Genomic DNA, 23004 nt, shown 5'->3' with positions numbered 1-23004 from the left:
CACCACCAACCTTTGTGTCGTCTGCAATCTTGCCAACCCACCCTTCTGCCCCCACATCCAGTTCATTAAGTAAAATCACGAAAACAAACCGTCCTGGAACCGATCCTTCTGGGACAGCGCCAGTCACAACCCTCCAATCCAAATGTATTCCCTCCAACATGACACTCTGCTTTCTGCAAGCAATCCAATTCTGAATCCACCTGGCCAAACTTCCCGATATCCCTTGCCTTTTGACTTTCTGAATAAGCCTACCGTGTGGTACCTTGTCAAATGCCTTAGTAAAATCCATGTAGATCACCTCCACTGCAGCACCCTCATCTATATGCCTGGTCACCTCCACAAGGCACTCTATCAGGATTGTTAGACACGATCTGAACTTCACAAAGCCATGCTGACTCTCCCTGATCAGACCATGATTCTCTAAATGCCTATAGATTCTATTTCTAAGAATCGTTTCCAACAGCTATCCCACCACAGACGTAGGGCTCACTGGTCTATAATTACCCGGACTATCCCTACTACCTTTTCTGAACAAGGGGAGTACATTCGCCTCCCTCCAATCCTCCAGTACTATTCCCGTGGACAATGAGGACATAAACATCCTAGCCAGAGGCTCAGCAATCTCTTCCCATGCCTCGTGGAGCAGCCTCTGTAATATACTGTCAGGCCCCGTGAGGGGTTATCCATCCTAATGTATTTTAACAACTCCAACACCTCTTTTCCTTTAATATCAACATGCTCCAGAACATCAATCTCACTCATATTGTCCACACCTTCAACACGTTCCCTCTCATTGGTGAATACTGAAGAGAAGTATTCATTGAGGACTTCGCTCACTTCCACAGCCTCCAGGCACATCCTTTTCTCTAATCAGCCCTGTCTTCACTCCTGTCAACTTTTTGTTCTTAACATAGTTGAAGAATGCCTTTGGGTTTTCCATTAACCTCCTCTCCAAGGCCTTGTCATGCCCCCTTCTTGCTCTCCTCAGCCCATTCTTAAGCTCCTTTCTTGCTCCCCTATATTCCTCAATAGATTCATCTGATCCTTGCTTCCTAAACCTTACGCATGCTGAAAATACGTTACTGAACGGAACTGAAAATACCTGTAAGTGAAACTGAAAAATGCAGTAATTTCTTCTTTGAATGTCATTCCAGTGTCCGAAATAAGGCTGATAGGCGGCAGCGATCGTTGCTCAGGGAGAGTGGAGGTGTGGTACAATGCACAGTGGGGAACGGTATGTGATGATGGATGGGACACTGACGATGCCAAGGTTGTCTGCAATCAGTTGGGTTGTCCCTCTGCTGCAGCAGCAATACAGAGGGCACACTTCGGGGAAGGCAGCGAGAATATCTGGATGGATGATGTTGCATGCACTGGAAATGAATCCGCCCTATGGGAATGTTCCTTCGAAGGATGGGGGATTCATAACTGCCATCACTATGAGGATGCGGGAGTGATTTGTGCAGAAGGGGCAAGTGAAGGTGAGTGGTTATAGCCTTTGGTTCAAGATTCTTCTTGCTGAGGCGCAGTGACTGTCCTAACCCTGGTGGTGTGAATCTTGATGCTCTTATACCTGCTACCTGATGGCATCAGTGAGGAGGTCGACGGACCCGGGTGATGGATTGTCTGGTGATGGATGCTGCTTTCCCTCGATAGCATGCCGTGTTGTTGTGCTCAATGGAGGGAAGTGCTTTAGCCTTCATGGATTTGGCCGTATACACCGGCTTTTGTTGGAATTTCCCTTTAAGGGCATTGATGCTCCTTGTCAGAACCTAATGCATTTGGTCAATATGCGTTCCATCACGCGACAACAGAAATGTGCTAAAGTTTTAGATTTGTTACAAAGATTACATGGGTTAGGAGTTTACTCTTTGTAGGCAGAAGATTGAGTCAAGATTTAATGCAAGTATACATAGTTATGCGGGGTATAGATAGGGTCGTTGCAAACATGCTCTTCGTAGGTCGCGTGGGACTACAAATAGATCTCATGAGCAAAGAGTGAAAGGTAAAATGTTCAAGGGGATCTTGAGGAGAAACATCTTCCATCTTCATTCAGAGGGTCGTGAGAGCATGGAACAACTTGCCAACAGACGTTGTGCGTGCAAACTCGATATGAATTTGTATGAGAATTTTGGATCTGTGCATGAATCCTACGGGTGTGGAGTGGAATGGTCCAGGTGTTGTGCTCGATAGGAGTAGGCAGTTTAAATGGTTCGGTAGGGACTAGATGGGCGAAGGAGTCTGATGTTGTGCTAATGCTTTCTACGACTCTATGATAGAATAACCATCCAGATAAAATATTACTGAATAAGCACCGATGAACAGCTAACTTTATAGATTCAGTCATTCCCCTCATACATAATGTACAGAAACCGATTCGTGAAAAACACCAGAAATATGGTGAATTAAAATAGGAAATCCAAAGATTATGTAAGATAAGGAGGGTAGTTGTTGTTCGAACAGAAACATGTACAAGTGGTACCATCCCAATATCACTATATAACAATGGCTTTTGACAGTCAGCATTAATAATGCAAATCTGCAGAAAGCCAATATTTCAATTCGGACTAGAATAGTGCGAAAATTCTTATTAATTGAAAAATGAGTATGCATAGTTCTGCCTTTACAGCAGGTTTTCCAGCTTGTACTAGCCAGCTGGTGGCATAGTGGCAGCATATAAAATTATGATATTATTTAAATTAATAATAATAATCATCAGGTAGATAGATAGACAGATGGGTGTTTTGTTCGATGGGTAAAATTGAAAATTGTACTGTAGAGAAAGGAAACAATAAATAAGTTAAGAAAAATCCGATTGATAAAGAAATAAATAATTATTTTGAGGCAAGAGTTGCAGCATCCATGAAAGTGATTCCGTGGTTGGGATTCAGATTCACAATTCCAGAACAACGATTGGAGCATATACTGCGACATGACCAGGTACCCCTGTTAATTGTGCACCAGGCTCGTCCTTCAGTTTCAGGTGACGATATGAAGAGAAATTTCCATTCTATCAGCATCCTGAGACAACTGCCAATGATCAGGTTAGGGCCCTAAAATGGGCGCCGACACTACCTTCAGAATTTCGATAGCAAAGTCCAACATCACATTTCAGAAAACCGTATTTGAATTTAATCATATCATAGCTTATAACGACTTTACGTAAACCCAAGTTTGGTGTCAGATATTACGGGGAGAAGGCAAGAGAATGTAGTTCAGATTCCATGATGAGTTGCCCAGTAGATTAAATGGGCACACTGGCCAAATTATTCTCCTGCTTGTGACTGACATTTGCCCTAAGATAAAGCCCGTAAGTTGCTCGCTGTCTGGCTGATGAGAATTGAGCATTCTGTGGTTGTCAGTGACCCGAACTCAATATTAAATCCAAAACAACAAATCACAATTAGGGAGGTGTTTGCTGCTCGTCATTATTGTTGTTGTTGACATGACAGCATACAGAGACAAATTTCATCGTCATGTTAGAGCTCAGTATCCCTTCATACGACTTCTTTCACTGGCTGACGAAAGGTGTGTGTGCAGTGTGTGTGAAAACTATTGCCTTGTACATGGACTGCTGTCAGCACAACAACTTACCACATTCCTTTGGAGGGAGAGCAGAATTGGGATATTCACTGACATCTGTCTCCGAAGGCGTGATCATGTGTGAGCACACTCTATTCTTATACTTTATAAGATGTTGCGAACAGTATTGTAACTCTTTTTGTTTCTGCATCCCGATTGCAGTGATGCTCTGCTGGTAGTTTTTTTGTTCAATCTGCCCTTCCTACCAGATTGCCTTCACGCTATATTTGCTCTTTTACCATCCGCGCTGTGCTGACCACATTCCCATTGGTTTCTACCCCAATGCAAAATTAATTTAAACCCTCCCCAAAAGCGCACAGAAACCAATGGGCGAGAATATTGGATTCCATCAGCTTTAGCTGCAACCTTTCCCTTCTGTACAGGTCATACCTCCCCCAGAAGGGGTCAGCACGGTCCAAGAACCCGAAGCACTTTTCCCCTCTGCTCCAAATTCTCGGCAATGCATGTATCTGCCAAATCGTTCTGTTTCTACAGTTCCTTGCGCGTTTCGCAGGCAGTAATCCTGAATGTGTTGTGTCTCAGCATTCTGCGCAGTTCTTTCAATCCTCTCTGCTTAATGTCTTTGTACCAAGATTTCCAGCTGCTCTCCCCCCCCCCCCCCCTCTACAATACTATGGCCGCGATCCGTGTCGTTTCGTGCCCTAGCACCTGTGAGTCAACAGATCATCTGTGTGTGCCGTTCACGTCAACAGAATTTTTTCCCGATCCCTCTGGCTATTGAGTCCTCCAAGTTAAACAATCCCAACTCTCCCACTTTCCCTTCTGCAGTCCATGGTCAGTGCAACCAACCTGGTCTCCCTGGCATTCTCCTGAGAGATTATCTCAATAAACAGTTTCCAAAATGTTAAACTTATTATTCAGGATAGTAACCCAAGATCTGTGAGCCAACTGCCTATTCACCGTCTAATTCCTTTCCCTGACAGCCACTCTGTTATCGGATTCCTGCACCTTAGGTCACCAGAACTTCTGGATGATCTCCTCACTCTCCCGTATAAGCCGAATGTCTAGCAACTGCTGCTCCCGATCCATAGCACGGTCCTGCAGTATCTGCAGCTGGACACGTCTCACACACATGTAGTTGCTTGTGGGGCTCCCAAGATTACATCATCCAATGTGAATAACACGCAAGCGTCTTCTAAACTACACTAAGTACCCCTCTCAAGTTACCCAGAGCGACTGCCTCTTCTCTGCCGAAGACTCTTTTGCGCCAATGCCTGACAGCTCACTTTTACCACCGGACTCTCCAGACAAGCAGTGCTACAACGATGATGGCTCCGCTTGTTCAAACATTCACGTGCTGTGTTATGGATAGGAATGCAGAACTGAAAATACCTGTAAGCGAAACTGAAAATGCATTAATTTCTTATGTGAATGTCATTCCAGAGGCCGAAATAAGGCTGGTAGGCGGCAGCGATCGTTGTTCAGGGAGAGTGGAGGTGCGGTACATTGCCCAGTGGGGAACAGTATGTGACAATGGTTGGGGCACCTACGACGCCAAGGTTGTCTGCAATCAGTTGGGTTGTCCCTCTGCTGCAACAGCAATACCGAGGGCACGCTTCGGGCAAGGCAGCGGGCATATCTGGATGGATGATGTTGCCTGCACTGGAAATGAATCCACCCTATGGGAATGTTCCTTCCGTGGATGGGGGGTTCATAACTGCGGTCACAGAGAAGATGCCGGAGTGATTTGTGCAGAAGGGGCAAGTGAAGGTGAGTGGTTATAGCCTTTGGTTCAAGATTCTTATTGCTGAGGCGCAGTGACTGTCCTGAACCTGGTGGTGTGAATCTTTATGCTCTTATACCTGTTCCTGATGGCATCAGTGAGGAGACCGACGGACCTGGGTGATGGATTGTCTAGTGATGGATGCTGCTTTCCCTCGATAGCATGACGTGTTTTTGTGCTCAATGGAGGGAAATGCTTTAGCCTTCATGGATTTGGCCGTATACACTGGCTTTTGTTGGAATTTCCCTTTAAAGGAATTAATGCTACTTGTCAGAACCTAATGCATTCGGTCAAAATGCGTTCCACCACACGACGATAGAAATGTGCTGAAGTTTTAGATCTGTTACAAAGATTACATGGGTTAGGAGTTTATTCTTTGTAGGCAGAAGACTGAGTCGAGGTTTACTGCAGGGATACATAGTTTTGTGGGGAGTAGATAGGGTCGTTGCCAACATGCTCTTCGTAGGTCGCGTGGGACTACAAATAGATCTCATGAGCAAAGAGTGAAAGGTAAAATGTTCAAGGGGATCTTGAGAAGAAACATCTTCATTCAGAGGGTTGTGAGAGCGTGGAACAACCTGCCAACAAACGTTGAGCGTGCAAACTCGATTTGAATGTGTATAAGAATTTTGGATCTGTGCATGAATCCTACAGGTGTGGAGTGGAATGGTCCAGGTGTTGTGCTCGATTGGAGTAGGCAGTTTAAATGGTTCGGTAGGGACTAAATAGGCGAAAGAGCCTGATGTTGTGCTAATGTTTTCTACGACTCTGATAGAATAACCATCCAGATAATATATTACTGAATAAGACACTGATGAACAGCTAACTATATAGATACAGTCATTCCCCTCACACATAATGTATAGCAACCGATTTGTGGATAACACCAGAAATATGGTGAATTAAAAGAGGAATTTCAAAGACTATGTAAGATGAGGAGGGTATTCGTTGTCCAAACAGAATCATGTACAAGTGGTACCATCCCAATATCACTATATAATAGCATTATATATTTTGACAGTCAGCATTAATAATGCAAATCTGCAGAAAGCCAATAGTTCAATTCGGACTAGAATAGTGTGAATATTCGTATTAATTGAAAAACGTGTATGCTTAATTCTGCCTTTACTGCAGGTTTTCAGCTTGTTCTAGCCAGCTGGTGGCATAGTGGCAGCATATAAAATTATGATATATTTAAATTAATAATAATAATCGTCAGGTAGATGGATAGACAAATGGGTGTTTTGTTCTATGGGTAAAATTGAAAATTATGTTGTAGAGAAAGGAAACAATAAATTTTAAGTTAAGAAAAATCTGATTGATAAAGAAATAAATAATTATTTTGAGACAAGAGTTGCAGCATCAATGAAAATGATTCAGTAGTTTGGATTCAGATTCACAATTCCTGAACAACGATCGGAAAATATACTGTGACATGACCAGATACTCCTGTTAATTGTGCACTAGGCTCATCCATCAGTTTCAGGTGACGATATGAAGAGAAATTTCCATTCTATCAGCAGCCTGAGACAACTGCCAATGATCAGGTTAGGGCCCTCATATGGGCGCTGACACTATCTTCAAAATTTCGGTAGCAAAGTCCAACATCACAGTCCAGAAAACCGTATTTGAATTCAATCATAAGATATCATAGCTTATAACCGTTTTACGTAAACCCAAGTTTGGCGTCAGATATTACAGGAAGAAGGCAAGGGAATGTAGTTCAGATTCCATGATGAGTTGCCCAGTAGATTAAATGGGCACACTGGCCTAATTATTCTCCTATTTGTGACTGACGTTTGCCCTAAGATAAAGCCCGTAAGTCGCTCGCTGCCTGGCTGATGAGAATTCAGCATTCTGTGGTTGCCATTGACCCGAACTCAATATTAAATCTGGAACAACGCATCACAATTAGGGACGTGTTTGCTGCTCGTCATTATTGTTATTGTTGACATGACAGCATACAGAGACAAATTTCATCGTCATGTTAGAGCTCAGTATCCCTTTATACGACTTCTTTCACTGGCTGACGAAAGGCGGGTGTGCAGTGTGTGTCTGTGATTCTTCTCCACCGCATGTGATGTGGGTTAGAAAACTATTGCCTTGTATATGGACTGCTGTCAGCACAACAACTTACCACATTTCTTTGGAGGGAGAGCAGAACTGGGATATTCACTGACATATGTCTCAGAAGGCGTGATCATGTGTGAGCAAACTCTATTCTTATACTTTATAAGATGTTGCGAACAGTATTGGAACTCTTATTGATTCTGCATCCCGAATGCAGTGATGCTCTGCTTGTAGCTTTTTTGTTCAATCTGCCCTTCCTACCAGATTTCCTTCACGCTATCTTTGCTCTTTTACCATCCGCACTGTGCTGACCACATTCCCATTGGTTTCCAACCCAACGCAAAATTAATTTAAATCCTTGCCAAAAGCGCGCAGAAACCAGTGGGCGAGAATATTGGACTCCATCGTCTTTAGCTGCAACCTTTCCCTTCTGTACAGGTCATACCTCCCCCAGAAGGGATCAGCACGGTCCAAGAACCTGAAGCACTTTTCCCCCCTGCTCCAAATTTTTGGCAATGCATGTATCTGCCAAATCGTTCTGTTTCTACAGTTCCTTGCGCGTGTCGCAGGCAGTAATCCTGAATGTGTTGTGTCTCAGCATTCTGCGCAGTTCTTTGAATCCTCTCTGCTTAATGTCTTTGTACCAAGATTTCTGGCTGCTCTCCCTCCCCCTCTACAATGATATGGACGCGAGCCGTGTCGTTTCATGTCCTAGCACTTGTGAGTCAACAGACCATCTGTGTGTGCCGTTCACATGAACAGAATTTTTTTTTCCGATCTCTCTGGCTATTGAATCCTCCAACTCAAACGCTCCCATCTCTCCCACTTTCCCTTCTGCTGTCCATGGTCAGTGCTACCCACCTGGTCTCCCTGGCTTTCTCCTGAGAAGTTATCTCAATAAACAGTATCCAAAATGTTACACATATTATTCAGGATAGTAACCCAAGAGCTGCTGTGAGCTAACTGCCTATTCACCGTCTAATTCCTTCCCCTGACAGCCACTCTGTTATCAGATTCCTGCACCTAAGGTCCCCAGAACCTCTGGATGATCTCCTCACTCTCCGGTACAAGCCGAAGGTCTTACAGCTGCTGCTCCCGATCCATAGCACGGTCTTGCAGTATCTGCAGCTGGATAAACATCGCGCAGATGTAGTTGCCCGTGGGGCTCCCAAGACTACATCATCCAATGTGAATAACACGCAAAGGTCTTCTAAACTACACAATGTACCCAGAGTACCCCAAGTTACCCAGAGTAAGTGCCTCTTCTGTGCCGAAGACTCCTTTGTGCCAATGCCTGACAGTTCACTTTTACCACCGGACTCTCCAGACAAGCAGTGCTACAACAATGATGGCTCCGCTTGTTCAAAAATTCACGTGCTGTGTTATAGATAGGAATGCAGAACTGAAAATACCTGTAAGCGAAACTGAAAAATGCATTAATTTCTTCTTTGAATGTCATTCCAGAGCCCGAAATAAGGCTGGTAGGCGGCAGCAATCGTTGTTCAGGGAGAGTGGAGGTACGGTACATTGCCCAGTGGGGAACGGTATGTGACGATGGTTGGGGCACTGACGACGCCAAGGTTGTCTGCAATCAGTTGGGTTGTCCCTCTGCCGCAGCAGCAATACCGAGGGCACGCTTCGGGCAAGGCAGCGGGTATATCTGGATGGATGATGTTGCGTGCACTGGAAATGAATCCACCCTATGGGAATGTTCCTTCCAAGGATGGGGAGTTCATAACTGCCATCACTATGAGGATGCAGGAGTGATTTGTGCAGAAGGTAGGCATAGAACGGAGAATCTCCTTGTTTCTGCTTTCTCTCTGTTGCGATTAACAAAGTCTCTTTTTGTAATAATGAAGCCAGCCACTCTGGTTGCTGTGGGTAAAATGATAAGTATTTACATACTGATGCTTGACGTTGTTGATGCAGGCAAAACTTAATTAACACTTGTACTGCGTTGCTTAAAGTGCTGGAGTGTTTCATTTGGCAAATTTGTATGTCACAGTTGGTCGTGCATTCATGTGATGACTCCAGATTGGTATACGGTTAGACGTCTCAGATTAGAAAGTTTAAGGAATGACTGTTGTAACTCTGTATGCAAAACAGTGAATTGTAAGTATTTGTTAACGACATTTCATTAATTTTCAGGGGTTCACATAGGGACTCCGTAAACATAAACTGCATGAAAACCTTTAAAGTGTTCTGCAGAAGAACTTCCTTGTGCACCTCCGATGTTTTGATTTTACTCTGTTTGGAAATTAGCGTGTAGAATTGTTTGTACTGATGAAGTGCAAAACCATGCATTTTCCAACATTGTATTTAATTTGTTGCTTCCGTGTTCATACTCCCAAAACTGTCTAAGTCCTTCTGAATTCACACTCTTTCTCAGTATTTGATGCCATTCCCTAACAGCAGAGCGATGCAATGCGCTCAGCCTATGCTCGTATCCTTTCGATACAATGGACATTGTTACGTACCCTGGAACAGGTTAAAAAGAAGCAGCAGAAATGGACACACCTGGAGTCTGTCTTCCTTTATAATTTATTTTATTAGTAATAGTTACATTATTAGTAACATCACTAGGTCTTTCAGCAATGACTCAGTGATGTCCACAAGATCATACGTGACAACTTGTAAAGTCAAGTATGATCATCTAGCTTATTTGTTATATTCTTTTGAATGAGATCTCAGGTTTTGAGAGCAGTGCTTGCTACCTTATGTTATTCTGCATCCTAATGCACTGTTAGTCACCCTGTTGGCTGCATTTTGTCCGATGATTGAACCGCCTTTCCTAACAGTCTGACTGAATGCATTTTTTGTTGTTTTAACACCCTTCGTATCCTTAGTCCCTTCACTCAGTTTTCCTATCCCCATGCTAAATTAGTTTCGAGCCTCCCCAACAGTTGTGACAAACCAGCCCGAGATAATATTTGCCCTACTCGGGGTGAGCTGCATCCCCTCCCTTTTGTACAGGTCATCCCTCCTCTGTTTGGATTTCCAGCATCTACAGATTTTCTCCTGTTTCTGAAACAAATGTGCTTGGCAATGACCGTACTTTTGGATTTACCAGCTTGATCTGAGAAAATATAAAAATTCTACAATAATAGTAGATAAGTAATAACTAATGAAAACATAGGGTGAGGAGATGGGGAGTCCTTGAAATTGTGTCCGCAGTTTGTGGTAACAGTTCAGTGAAGGGGCAAGTGCAGTTGAGTGGTTATATCCTTTTGGTCAAGATTCTCATTGTTGAGTGGTAATAACTGTCCTGAACCTGGTTGTGTGAGTCTTGATGCTCTCATATTTTCTTCCTGATGGCAGCAGTGAGAAGAGTGCATGACCTGGGAGATGGATGCTGCTTTCCTGCAACAGCACGCTCTGTTGTTGTGCTCAGTAGAGGGAAGCGCTTTAGCCATGATAAATTTGCCCATATACACTAGTTTTTGTCGGAATTTCCTTTTAAGGGCATTGATGCTCTTTATCAGAATGTAATGCATTTGGTCAAAATATGTTCCACCACACAACGATAGAAATGTGCTGAAGTTTTAGATTGGTTACAAAGATTGCATAGGTTAGGACTTTCTACTTTGTAGGTAGAAGATTGATTCCAGTTTTAATGCAAGTACACACAATTTTGCGGGTATAGATATGGGAATTGCAAACAAGCTCTTCGCTGTTTGGGTGGGACTACAAATAGATATCATGAGCAAAGAGTGAAAGGTAAAATAGTTAAGGGGATCTTGAAGGGAAACGTCTTTTTTCAGAGGTTCATGAGAGAGGAACAACTTGCAAACAGACGTTGTGCATGTGAACTCAATTTCAACATGTATGAGAATTTTGGATATGGGCCTGAATGCTAGGTATATGGAGAGCAATGGTCCAGGTGTTGTGCTTGATAGGAGTAGGCAGTATAGATGGTTCAGTAGGGACTAGATGGGTGAAAGAGCCTGATGTTATGCTAAAGTTTTCAATGACTCTATGATGATAGCAGCATCCTGATGAAATATTACTGAATAAGCACTGATGAACAGCTAACTTTATAGATACAGTCATTCCCCTCACACATAACGTACAGAAACCGATCAGTGAAAAGCACAAGAAATATGGTGCATTAAAAGAGGAAACTCAAAGACCATGTAAGATGAGGAGAATATTTGTTGTCTGAACAGAAACAGGGACAAGTGGTACCATCCCAGTATTACTATATAATACCATTATATATTTCGACAGACCGCAATAATAATGCAAATCTGCAGAAAGCCTAAAGTTCGAAAAGGACTTGAATAGTGCGAAAATTCTTAGCAATTGAAAGATAAGTACGCTTATCTCTGCCGGTACCTCAGGTTTTCCAGCTTGTACGAGCCGGCTATTGGCATACTGGCAGCATATTAAATTATTATATTATTTAAAATAATAATAATAATCATCAAGTAGATATACAGATGAGTGTTTTGTTAGATGGGTAAAATTAAAAAATTCCATGGTTGGGATTCAGATTCACAATTCCAGAACAACGATTGGAGCATATACTGTGACATGACCAGATACCCCTATTAATTGTGCACCAGGCTTGTCCTGCAGTTTCAGGAGCTGACATGAAGAGAAATTGTATGTCCATGCACTTTGGTGGAAGAAATAAACGGGCAGACTATTATTTAGATGGTGAGAGAATTCAAAATGCAGACGTTCAAAGGGACTTGGGAGTCCTTGTTCAAAATACTCTAAACGTTATCCTCCAGGTTGAGTCGGTGGTGAAGAAGGCAAATGCAATGTCAGCGTTTATTTCTAGAGGTGTAGAATATTAATACAGGGATGAGATGTTGATGCTCTACAAGGCACTGCTCAGACCACACAGAGTATTGCATGGAGTTTCGGACTCCATTTCGGACTTCTCATTTTTAGGATCTTTTTATTGGTACATAATCTTCTACTGCTATCAGCCGTCATTAACAGTGAATCTTTTGCCAGGGTGTTACTCTCTCCCCCCACCAGATTTAGTGACGTCTTGATAACATTGAGATAATTTACCAACCCTGTATGCAAAGAACAAAGTTCAACCCTGGTGTAAAATGCAGTGATATAGAACCTCTGGATGATCTCATCACTCTTCCGTGCAAGCCAAAAGTCGTTCAACTGTTGCTCCTGATCCATAGCACGCTCCCAAGACTCCAATATCAGCAGTGAGTAACCCGCAAAGGCCTTTTAAGTTATAGTAAGAATGCCTGACACACCAATAAAGCAAAATGTAAGAGAAACTCAAACAGACAAGTTACCCAGAACCAGTGCCACTTCGGATGACTCCGTTGTGCCGATCACTGACAATCCACTTTCACCACTTGCCTATCCCAACAAACAGCGCTCCAACAATGCTGGCTCAACATATGCAAACATTCACATGTTGTGTTATGGCCCGGAACCTGGAATTGAACAAACCTGTAAGCAGAACTCTGAATAATACCGTAAATTCTTCTTTGAATGCCATTCCAGAGCCTGAAATAAGACTGGTTAGCGGCAACGATCGTTGTTCAGGGAGAGTGGAGGTGCGGCACAATGCACGATGGGGAACAGTATGCGACGATGGATGGGGCACTGACGACGCCAAGGTTGTCTGCAATGAGTTGGGCTGTCCCTCTGCCGCAGCAGCAATACCGGGGGCACACTTTGGAAAAGGCAGCGGGAATATCTGGATGGACGATGTTGCGTGCAATGGAAACGAATCCGCCCTTGATGAATGTTCCTTCCGAGGGTGGGGGATTCATAACTGCAGTCATGGACAGGATGCAGGAGTTATTTGTATGGATGGTAGGCATAGAACAAAGAACCTCTTTGTTTCTGCTTTATGTCTTTCTACGACTGCTTTCTGTCTAAAGTTTTGTACGACTCTTTGATAGATTAACCATCCAGTTAAAATATTATTGAATAAGCACTGATGAACAGCTAACTATAGATACAGTCATTCTCTCACACATAACTTACAGAAACCGATTAGTGAAAAACAGCAGAAATATGGTGAATTGAAAAAGAGAAATTCAAAGGCTATGTAAGATGAGGAGGGTATTCGTTGTCTGAACAGAAGCATATACAGCTGGTACCATCCAAATGTGACTATATAATAGCATGATATATTTTGTCTGACAGCAATAATCAAATTTGCAGAAAGCTAAACATTCAAATAGGACTGGAATAGTGTGAACATTCTGAGAAATTGACAAATGAGTATGCTTAGCACTGCCGTTACCTCAGGTTTTCCAGCTTGTACGAGCCGGGTGGTGGTGTACTGGCAGCATACTAAATCATTATATCATTTAAATTAACAATAATAATAATAATCGTCAGGTTGATAGACAAATGGGTGTTTTCTTAGATGGGTAAAATTTAAAAATATGTTGTAAACAAAGGAAGGAATAAATAAGTTCAGAAAAATACGATTGATAAGGAAATACATAATTATTTTGAGGCAAGAGTTGCAGTATCCATGAAAAAGAATCCGTGGTTTGGATTCAAATTCACAATTCCAGGGCAACGATCGGAGTGTATACTGTTGACACCACCAGATACCCCTATTAATTGTCATGCAGTTTCAGGTGATGATATGAAGATATGATATACCAACTCTGCATGCAAAGAACAAAGTTCAACACAGGTGTAAAAGGCAGTGATATAGAACCTCTGGATGATTTCCTCACTCTCCCGTACAAGCCGAAAGTCTTGCAGCTGCTGTTCCCGATCCATAGCACAGTCTTGCAGTATCTGCAGCTAGATGCACCTCACGCACATGTAGTTGCCCGTGAGGCTCCCAAGACATCAACATTAGCAGTGAATAACCTGCAAAAGCCTTTTAAACTATAGTAAGTATGCCTGACACAACAAGAAGAAAGAAAAACGTAAGAGAAACTCAAACAGACAGGTTACCCAGAGCCAGTGCCACTTCAGTGCCGACGACTCCTTTGAGCCAATGCCTGACAGTCCACTTTCACCACTGGCCTATCCCAACACTCAGCGCTCCCAACAATGCTGGCTCAGCTTGTGCAAACATTCACATGTTGTGTTATGGCCAGGAACGTGGAATAGAACAAACTTGTAAGCAAAACTCTGTAAAATATAGTAATTTCTTCTTTGGCTCTCATTCCAGAGCCCGAAATAAGGCTGGTAGGCGGCAACGATCGCTGTTCAGGGAGAGTGGAGGTGCGGCACATTGCACGATGGGGAACAGTATGCGACGATGGATGGGACACTGACGACGCCAAGGTTGTCTGCAGTGAGTTGGGCTGTCCGTCTGCGGCAGCAGCAATACCGGGTGCACACTTTGGAAAAGGCAGCGGGAATATCTGGATGGATGATGTTGCGTGTAATGGAAATGAATCCACCCTTGTGGAATGTTCCTTCCGAGGGTGGGGGATTCATAACTGCAGTCACGGAGAGGATGCAGGAGTGATTTGTACGGGAGGTAAGCATAGAACAAAGAACCTGTTTGTTTCTACGACTGCCTTCTGTCTAAAGTTTTCTATGACTCAATGATAGAATAACCATCCAGATGAAATATTACTGAATAAGCATTGATGAACAGCTAACTTTATAGATCTAGTCATTCCCCTCACACATAACGTACAGAAACCCATTCATGAAAAACACCAGAAATATGGTGAATTGAAAGAGAAATTCAAAGATTATGTAAGATGAGTTGGGTATTCGTTGTCTGAACAGAAGCATGTACAACTGGTACCATCCCAATGTCACTATATAATAGCATGATATATTTTGACAAACAGTAATAATAAGGCAAATCTGCAGAATGCTAAACGTTCAAATAGGACTAGAACAGTGCAAAAACTCTCAGCAATTGAAAAATGAGTATGCTTAGCTCAGCCGGTAGCTCAGGTTTTACGACCGTGTAATGAGATGTTAGCTTAAAATAATAGTAATAAGAGTGGTCAGGTAGATAGACAGATGGGTGTTTTGTTAGATGGGTAAAATTAAAAAATATGTTGTAAATACAGGAATAAATAAATAAGTTAATAAAAATCTGATTGATAAAGAAATGAATACTTATTTTGAGACGTATTGCAGCATCCAGAAAATGATTCCATAGTCTGGGTTCAGATTCACAATTCTTTCTTTTGTCTTTTCAAATCATTTTATTATTATTATTATTCAAAAATAGCAAACAAGTAGATCGAAGTAACAACACTTACAATGCATCATAAAAGAGGAAATTATTCACAATTCTTGAACAACTATTGGAGCAGATAATGTGACGTGACCGGCTACCTCTATTAATTGTGCACCAGCCTTGTCCAGCAGTTTCAGGCGATGATATGAAGAGAAATTTCCGTTCTATCAGCAGCCTGAGACAACTGCCAATGATCAGGTTAGGGCCCTTATATGGGCGCCAACAATGCCTTCAGAAATTCTATAGCAAAGTCCAACATCACAGTCCAGAAAAACAGATGTGAATTCAATCATAAGATATAATGGCTTACATAAACCCAAGTTTGGCGTCAGATATTACGGGAAGAAGGGAAGAGAATGTAGTTCACAGGATAATATATCGTCCATGATGAGTTGCACAGTAGATTGAAATAACCACACGAGCCTAATTATTCTCCTGTTTCTGACTAACATTTGCCCTAAGATAAAGCCCGTAAGTCGCCTACTGTCTGGCTGATGAGAATTGAGCATTCTGTGGTTTCCAGTGACCCAAACTCAATATTAAATCTAGAACAACGCATCACAATTAGGGACGTGGTTGCTGCTCGTCATTATTGATGTTGTTGACATGACAGCATAGAGAGACAAATTTCATCATTATGTTAGAGCTCAGTATCCCTTCATACGACTTCTTTCACAGGCTGACGAAAGGTGTGTGTGCAGTGTGTGTCTGTGATTCTTCTCAACCGCATGTGATGTGGGTTAGAAAACTATTGCCTTGTATATGGACTGCTGTCAGCACAACAACTCACCACATTCCTGTGGAGGGAGAGCAAAACTGGGATATTCACTGACATCTGTCTCTGAAGGCGTGATCATGTGTGAGCACACTCTATGCTTATACTTTACAAGACGTTGAGAACTCTTAGACATTAATGTAACTCTTTTTGATTCTGCATCCCGAATGCAGTGATGCTCTGCTGGTAGCTTTTTTGTTCGATCATCTGCCTGACCTTGCTACCAGCTTGCCTGTACGCCATCTTTGCTTTTTTACCATCCGCGCTGTGCTGACCACATTCCCATTGGTTTCCACCCCCCCCCCCCCCCAGCAAAATTAATTTAAACCTCCACAACAGCTCTAAGAAACTAGTGCGCGAGAAGATTGGACTCCATCGACTTCAGCTGCAACCTTTCTCTTCTGTACAGGTCATTCCTCCCCCAGTAGAGATTCGAATGATCCAAGAACCTGAAGCACTTCACCCCCTGCTCCAAATTCTCAGCAACGCATGTATCTGCTAAATCATTCTATTTCTACCATCCAAAGAATGAAGACCAATACAGCGCAGTACAGGCCATTTGGCCCTCAATGTTGTGCCGACCCTTAAACCCTGCCCCCCATTTCACCCTCCACCTTAAATTCCTCCATATACCTGTCGAGTAGTCTCTTAAATTTCACTAGTGTATGCCTCTACCACTGACCCTGGCAGTGCATTCCATGGACCAAACATTTTCTGAGTAATAAACCTTCCTCTAATATCCCCCTTGAACTTTCCTTCCCTTAACTTAAAGCCATGTCTTCTTGCATTGAGCAGTGGTGCCCCTGGGGAAGAGGCATTGGCTGTCCACTCTATCTATTCGTCTTAATATCTTGTATACCTCTATCATGTCTCCTCTCATCTTCCTTCTCTACAAAGAGTAAAGCCCTAGCTCCCTTAATCTCTGATCATAATGCATGCTCTCAAAACCAGATAGCATGCTGGTAAATTTTCTCTGTATCCTTTCCAATGCTTCCACGGTCTCCCTATAGTAGGGCGACTAGAACTGGACACAGTACTCCAAGTGCGGCCTAACCAGAGTTTTAATAGGGCTGCATTATTACCCCGTGACTCCTAAACTCTATCCCTCGACTTACGAAAGCTAACACTCCATAAGCTTTCCTAACGACCCTATCTACCTGTGAGGCAACGTTCAGCGATCTGTGGACGTGTAACCGCAGAAGCCTCTGCTCCACTGCACTCCAGGTATCCTGCCGTTTACTTTGTCCTCTGCCTGGAGTTTGTCCTTCCAAAGTGTACTACCTCACACTCTCCGGATTGAACTAGATCTGCCACTTCACAGCCCACTTCAGCGTCCTATCAATGTCTCTCTGCAATCTTCGACTATCCTCAACACAATTCACAGCACCACCAACCTTTGTGTTGTCTGCAAACTTGTCAAAACACCCTTCTAACACCACATGCAGGTCGTTAATAAAAATCATGAAATGTAGAGGTCACACAACTGATCCTTGTGGGACACGACTAGTCACAACCCTCCAATCCGAATGTACTCCCTCCACCATGACCCTCTGCTTTTTGCAGGCAAGCCAATTATGAATCCACCTGTCCAAGCTTCCCTGGATCCCATGCCTTCTGCCTTTCTGAATAAGCCTACCGTGTGGTACTTTGTCAGATGTCTTAATAAAATCCATGTAGATCACAGTCACTGCACTACCCTCATCTAAATGCCTGATCACCTCTTAAAAGAACTCTATTGGGCTTGTTAGACACGATCTGCTCTTCACAAAGCCATGATGGTTGTCTCTGATCAGAACATGATTCTCTAAATGCCCATAGATTCTATCTCTAAGAATCTTTTCCAACGCTGTTCCCACCACAGACGTAAGGCTCACTGGTCTATAATTACCTGGATTATCCCTACTGCCTTTTTTGAACAAGGGAACAACATTCGCCTCCCTCCAATCCATTGGTACCTTTCCCATGGACAATGAGGGCATAGATATCCTAGCCAGAGGCTCAGCAATCTCTTCCCTCGCCTTGTGTAGCACCCTGGGGAATTTTGGGGAATATTGTCCTCACAATCATCACGTTCCCTCTCATTGGTGAATTCTGAAGATAAGTATTCATTGAGGACCTCGCTCACTTGCACAGCCTCTAGGCACATCTTCCCACCCTTATCTCTAATCGGTCCTACCTTAACTCCTGTCAACTTTTTGTTCTTAACATAATTGGAGAATGCCTTTGGGTTTTCCTTTACTCCACTCCACAAGGCCTTCTCATGTCCCCTTCTTGCTCTCCTCAGCCCTTTCTTAAGCTCCTTTCTTGCTGCCGTATATTCCTCAATGGACTCATCTGATCCTTGCTTCCTAAACCCTACGTACGCTGCCTTCTTCCATCTGACTGGATTCTCCAACTCACTTGTCACACATGGTTCCTTCACCCTACCATTCTTTACATCCTCACCAGGACAATTTTATCCCTAACATCCTGCAAGAGATCCCTAAACATCGACCACATGTCCATAGTACACTCCCTTGCAAAAACATCATCCCAATTAACACCCGCAAGTTCCAGCCTTATAGATCATAATTTGCCCGTCCCCAATTAAAAATTTTCCTTCCTCTCTAATTGTATCCTTTTACATGATAATGTTAAAGACCAGGGAGCGGTGGTCACCCACTGAGAGATCTGCGACCTGACCCGGTTTGTTACCTAATACTAGACCTAGTATGGCATTCCCCCTAGTCGGCCTGTCAACGTACTTTGACAGGAATCCATCCTGGGCGCACTTGACAAACTCTGCCCCATCTAAACCATTGGGACTAATCAGGTGCCAATCAATATTAGGGAAATTAAAGTCACCCATGATAACAACCCTGTTATTTTCGTAACTTTCCAAAATCTGCCTCCCAATCTGCTCCTCTGTATCCCTTCTGTTACCGGGGGGCCTATAGAATACTCCCAATAGAGTAACTGCTCCTTTCCTTTTCCTGATTTCCACCCATACTGACTCAAAAGAGGTTCTTGTTACATTGCCCACCCATTCTGTAGCTGTAATAGTATCCCTGACCAGCAATGCCACTGGTCCTCCCCTTTCCCCCCCATCTCTATCCCTTTTAAAACACTTAAATCCAGGAATATTGAGAATCCATTCCTGCCCTGCTGCTAGCCAAGTCTCTGTATTGGCCACTACATCATATGTATCCAAGCTCTCAGTTCATCACCTTTGTTCCTGATGCTACTTGCATTGACGTACACGCACTTTAGCCCTTCTACCTTACTACTTTTACACCCTTTATTCTTTTTCTCTTGCCTCAAAGCCTCTTTTATGCTAGATCTGGCTTTACTCCATGCACTGTAGTTGCAGCTCTCGCATGACCTTTATCCTCCTCCACCTCTACTCTACATCTACTCTAACAAACACGAGGAAATCTGCAGATGCTGGAAATTCACGGCCCGAGATGTCAACGGTGCTTCTCCTTATAGATGCTGACTGGCTTGCTGTGTTCCGCCTGCATTTTGTGTGTGTATTCTACTCTAACACAATGGTTCCCCTTCCCCTGCAAATCTAGTTTAAACCGCACCGGAGCAGCACCAGCAAACCTTCCCGCAAGGATGTCAGTGCCCCTCCAGTTCAGATGCAACCCGTCCCGTCGGAACAGGTCCCACCTTCCCTGGAACAAGGCCCAATTGTCCAAAAACATGAAGCCCTCCCTCCTGCCCCAACTCCTTAGCCAAGTATTTAGCAGTATTTCCCTCGTATTTCTGGCCTCAGTAGCATGTGGCATGCGTAACAATCCTGAGATTGCAACCCTGGAGGTCCTGTACTTCAACTTTGTACCTAACTCCCTAAATTCTCTTTGCAGGACCTCCTCCTTCCTATCCACGTCATGGTCTCTTCATGGACCACAACATCTAGCTGCTCAGCCTCCCTCTTGAGACTACTGAAAACTCAGTCCAAGATATCGCGGACGCTGACACCAGGGAGGCAAAAGAGCATCCGGGATTCTCAATCTCTTCCAAAGAAACTCCTATCTATCCATAGCACGTGTTGCAGGCAGTAGTCTTGAATGTGCTGCGTCTCAGCATTCTGCGTAGCTCTTCAAATCCTCCCTGCTTAACATATTTTGTACCAAGACTTCTGGCTGCTCTCCCTCGCCCTCCACAATGCTATGGACGCGATCCGTGTCATCTATTACCCTAGCACCTGTGAGTCAGCAGACCACCTTTGTGTGCCATTCACGTCAACAGAATATTTTTCAGATCCCTCTGTCTATTGAGTCCTCCAACTCAAACGCTCCCGACTCTCCCACTTTCCTTTCTGCAATCCATGGTCAGTGCAACCCACCTGGTCTCCTTGGCATTCTCCTTAGAAGTTACCTCAAAAAAATAGTATCCAAAATGTTACACTTATTATTCAGGGTAGTTACTCAAGAGCTGCTGTGAGCTAACTGCCTAGTTACCGGCTAATTCCTTCCCCTGACAGTCGCTCTGTTATCAGATTCCTGCACCTACGGTTCCCAGAACCTCTGTGTGATCTGCTCACTCTCCGGTACAAACGGAAGATTTTGCAGCAGCTGCTCCCGGTTCATAGCACGGTCTTGCAGTATCTGCAGCTGGGCACACCTCACGTAAATGCAGTTGCTCATGGGGCTCCCAAGACTGCATTATCCAATGTAAATAACACGCAAGGGTCTTCTAAACTCCACTAAGTATCCCTCTCAAGTTACCCAGAGCAATTGCCTCTTCTATGCCGGAGATTCCTTTGAGCCAATGCCTGGCAATCCACTTTTACCACCGGACTCTCTGAACAAGCAGTGCTGCAACAGTGATGGCTCCGCTTGTGCAAACATTCACGTGCTGTGTTATGGATAGGAACGCGGAACAAAAAATACCTGTAAGCGTAACTCTGAAAAATGCAGTAATTTTTTCTTTGAATGTCATTCCAGGGCCGGAAATAAGGCTGATTGGCGGCAGGGATCGTTGTTCAGGGAGAGTGGAGGTGCGGTACAATGCACAATGGGGAACAGTATGTGACGATGGATGGGGCACTGAGGACGCCAAGGTTGTCTGCAATCAGTTGGGTTGTCCCTCTGCCGCAGCAGCAATACCGAGGGCACGCTTCGGGCAAGGCAGCGGGTATATCTGGATGGATGATGTTGCATGCAATGGAAATGAATCCACCCTATGGGAATGTTCCTTCCGAGAATGGGGGGTTCATAACTGCCGTCACGGAGAGGATGCAGGAGTGATTTGTGCAGAAGGTAGGCATAGAATGGGGAACCTCTTTGTTTCTGCTTTCTCTCTATTGGGATTAACAAAGACTCTATTTTTAATAATGAGGCCAGCCACTCTAGTTGCTGTGGGTAAAACAATGAGAATTTACGTACCGATGCTTGACTTTGTTGAGGCAGCTCAACCTAATTAACATTTGTACTGTGTTGCTTGAAGTGCTGGAGTCAGGTACTAGTGAATACCCTAGTGGCTGTACCCTTGGCAATAAGTACTCCTGTTTGAGTACTTTCGGGGGGAACAGCCTACCCGGGGGAAGCGATAGTGGTCGTGCCTTCGGCACAGAGTCCGGCCCTGTAGCTCAGTAGGGTAGGGAAAGGAAGAGCAAGGCAGTAGTAGTAGGGGACTCAATAGTTTGGGGGTCAGATAGGCGATTCTGAGGACGCGATCAGAAGACCCGGATTGTAGTTTGCCTTCCTGGTGCCAGGGTCTGGGATGTTTCTGATCGCGTCCAAGATATCCTGCAGTTATCTACAGGCCTCCAAACAGCTGCAGTGACGTGAACTACAAATTCCAACAGGAATTAGAAAAGGCTTGACAGAAGGGCAGTGTTATGATAATTGTGGGGTATTTTAACGCGAGTGGATTGGGAAAATCAGGTTGGCACTGGATCGCAAAAGAGGATTTGTAGAATGTCTACGAAATGGCTTTTTAGAACAGTTTGTTTTTTGGGCACACAAGGGGATCGGCTGTACTGGTTTGGGTATTGTGTAATGATCAAGAGATGATTAGAGAGATGTAAGTGAAGGAACCCTTAGGAGGCAGTGATCACAACATGATTGAGTTCACCGTGAAATTTGAGAAAGAGAAGCCAGAATCTGATGTGTTAGTATTTCAGTGTAAAGGAAATTACAGTGGCAAGAGAGAGGAACTGGCCAACGTTGACTGGAAAGGGTCAATAGCGGGAAGGGCGGCGGAGCAGCAGTGGCTGGAGTTTCTGCGAGAAGTGAGGAAGGTGCAAGAGAGATGTATTCCAAAGAAGAAGAAATTTTGGAATGGGAAAAAGAATACACCCGTGGCTGGCAAGAAGTCAAAGCCAAAGTAAAAGCAAAGCAGAGGGTATACAAGGAAGCAAAAATTAGTGGGAAGACAGAGGAATGGGAAGTTTTTTAATGCTTACGAAAGGAAACTAAGAGGATCATTTAGAGGGAAAAGGTGAACTATGAAAGGAAGGTAGAAAATAATATCAAAGAGGATACTAAAAGCTTTTTCAACTATATAAAGAGTAAAAGACAGGTGAGAGTAGAAATAGGACCGATAGAAAATGATGCTAGAGAAATTGTAATGGGAGATAAGGGGATGGCAGAGGAACTGAATGAGTATTTTGCATCAGTCTTCACTGAGGAAGACATCAGCAATTTACCGGACAGTCAAGGTTGTCAGGGAAGAGAA

General features: G+C 43.7%; 2 protein-coding genes across 2 annotated transcripts in view; both read left to right on the top strand.

The window, feature by feature from the left end:
- Positions 1 to 2987, top strand: part of LOC140715725 (scavenger receptor cysteine-rich domain-containing protein DMBT1-like) — a 39509-nt gene extending 36522 nt beyond the window's left edge. The window contains exons 9-10 of the mRNA XM_073028097.1: positions 1308 to 1481; positions 2965 to 2987. Coding sequence (XP_072884198.1) covers positions 1308 to 1481; positions 2965 to 2987 — 197 coding nt within the window. The remainder of the gene's footprint in view (positions 1 to 1307; positions 1482 to 2964) is intronic.
- A 1884-nt stretch (positions 2988 to 4871) lies between these two features.
- Positions 4872 to 23004, top strand: part of LOC140715724 (scavenger receptor cysteine-rich domain-containing protein DMBT1-like) — a 90935-nt gene continuing 72802 nt past the window's right edge. Inside the window, exons 1-5 of the mRNA XM_073028096.1 lie at positions 4872 to 5313; positions 8861 to 9175; positions 12881 to 13195; positions 14526 to 14840; positions 21270 to 21584. Coding sequence (XP_072884197.1) covers positions 4872 to 5313; positions 8861 to 9175; positions 12881 to 13195; positions 14526 to 14840; positions 21270 to 21584 — 1702 coding nt within the window. The remainder of the gene's footprint in view (positions 5314 to 8860; positions 9176 to 12880; positions 13196 to 14525; positions 14841 to 21269; positions 21585 to 23004) is intronic.

The sequence above is a fragment of the Hemitrygon akajei genome, chromosome 24 (genome assembly GCF_048418815.1).
Source record: "Hemitrygon akajei chromosome 24, sHemAka1.3, whole genome shotgun sequence".
In the NCBI taxonomy this organism is placed as follows: domain Eukaryota; kingdom Metazoa; phylum Chordata; class Chondrichthyes; order Myliobatiformes; family Dasyatidae; genus Hemitrygon; species Hemitrygon akajei.
This window is presented reverse-complemented; position numbering and strand designations above follow the sequence as displayed.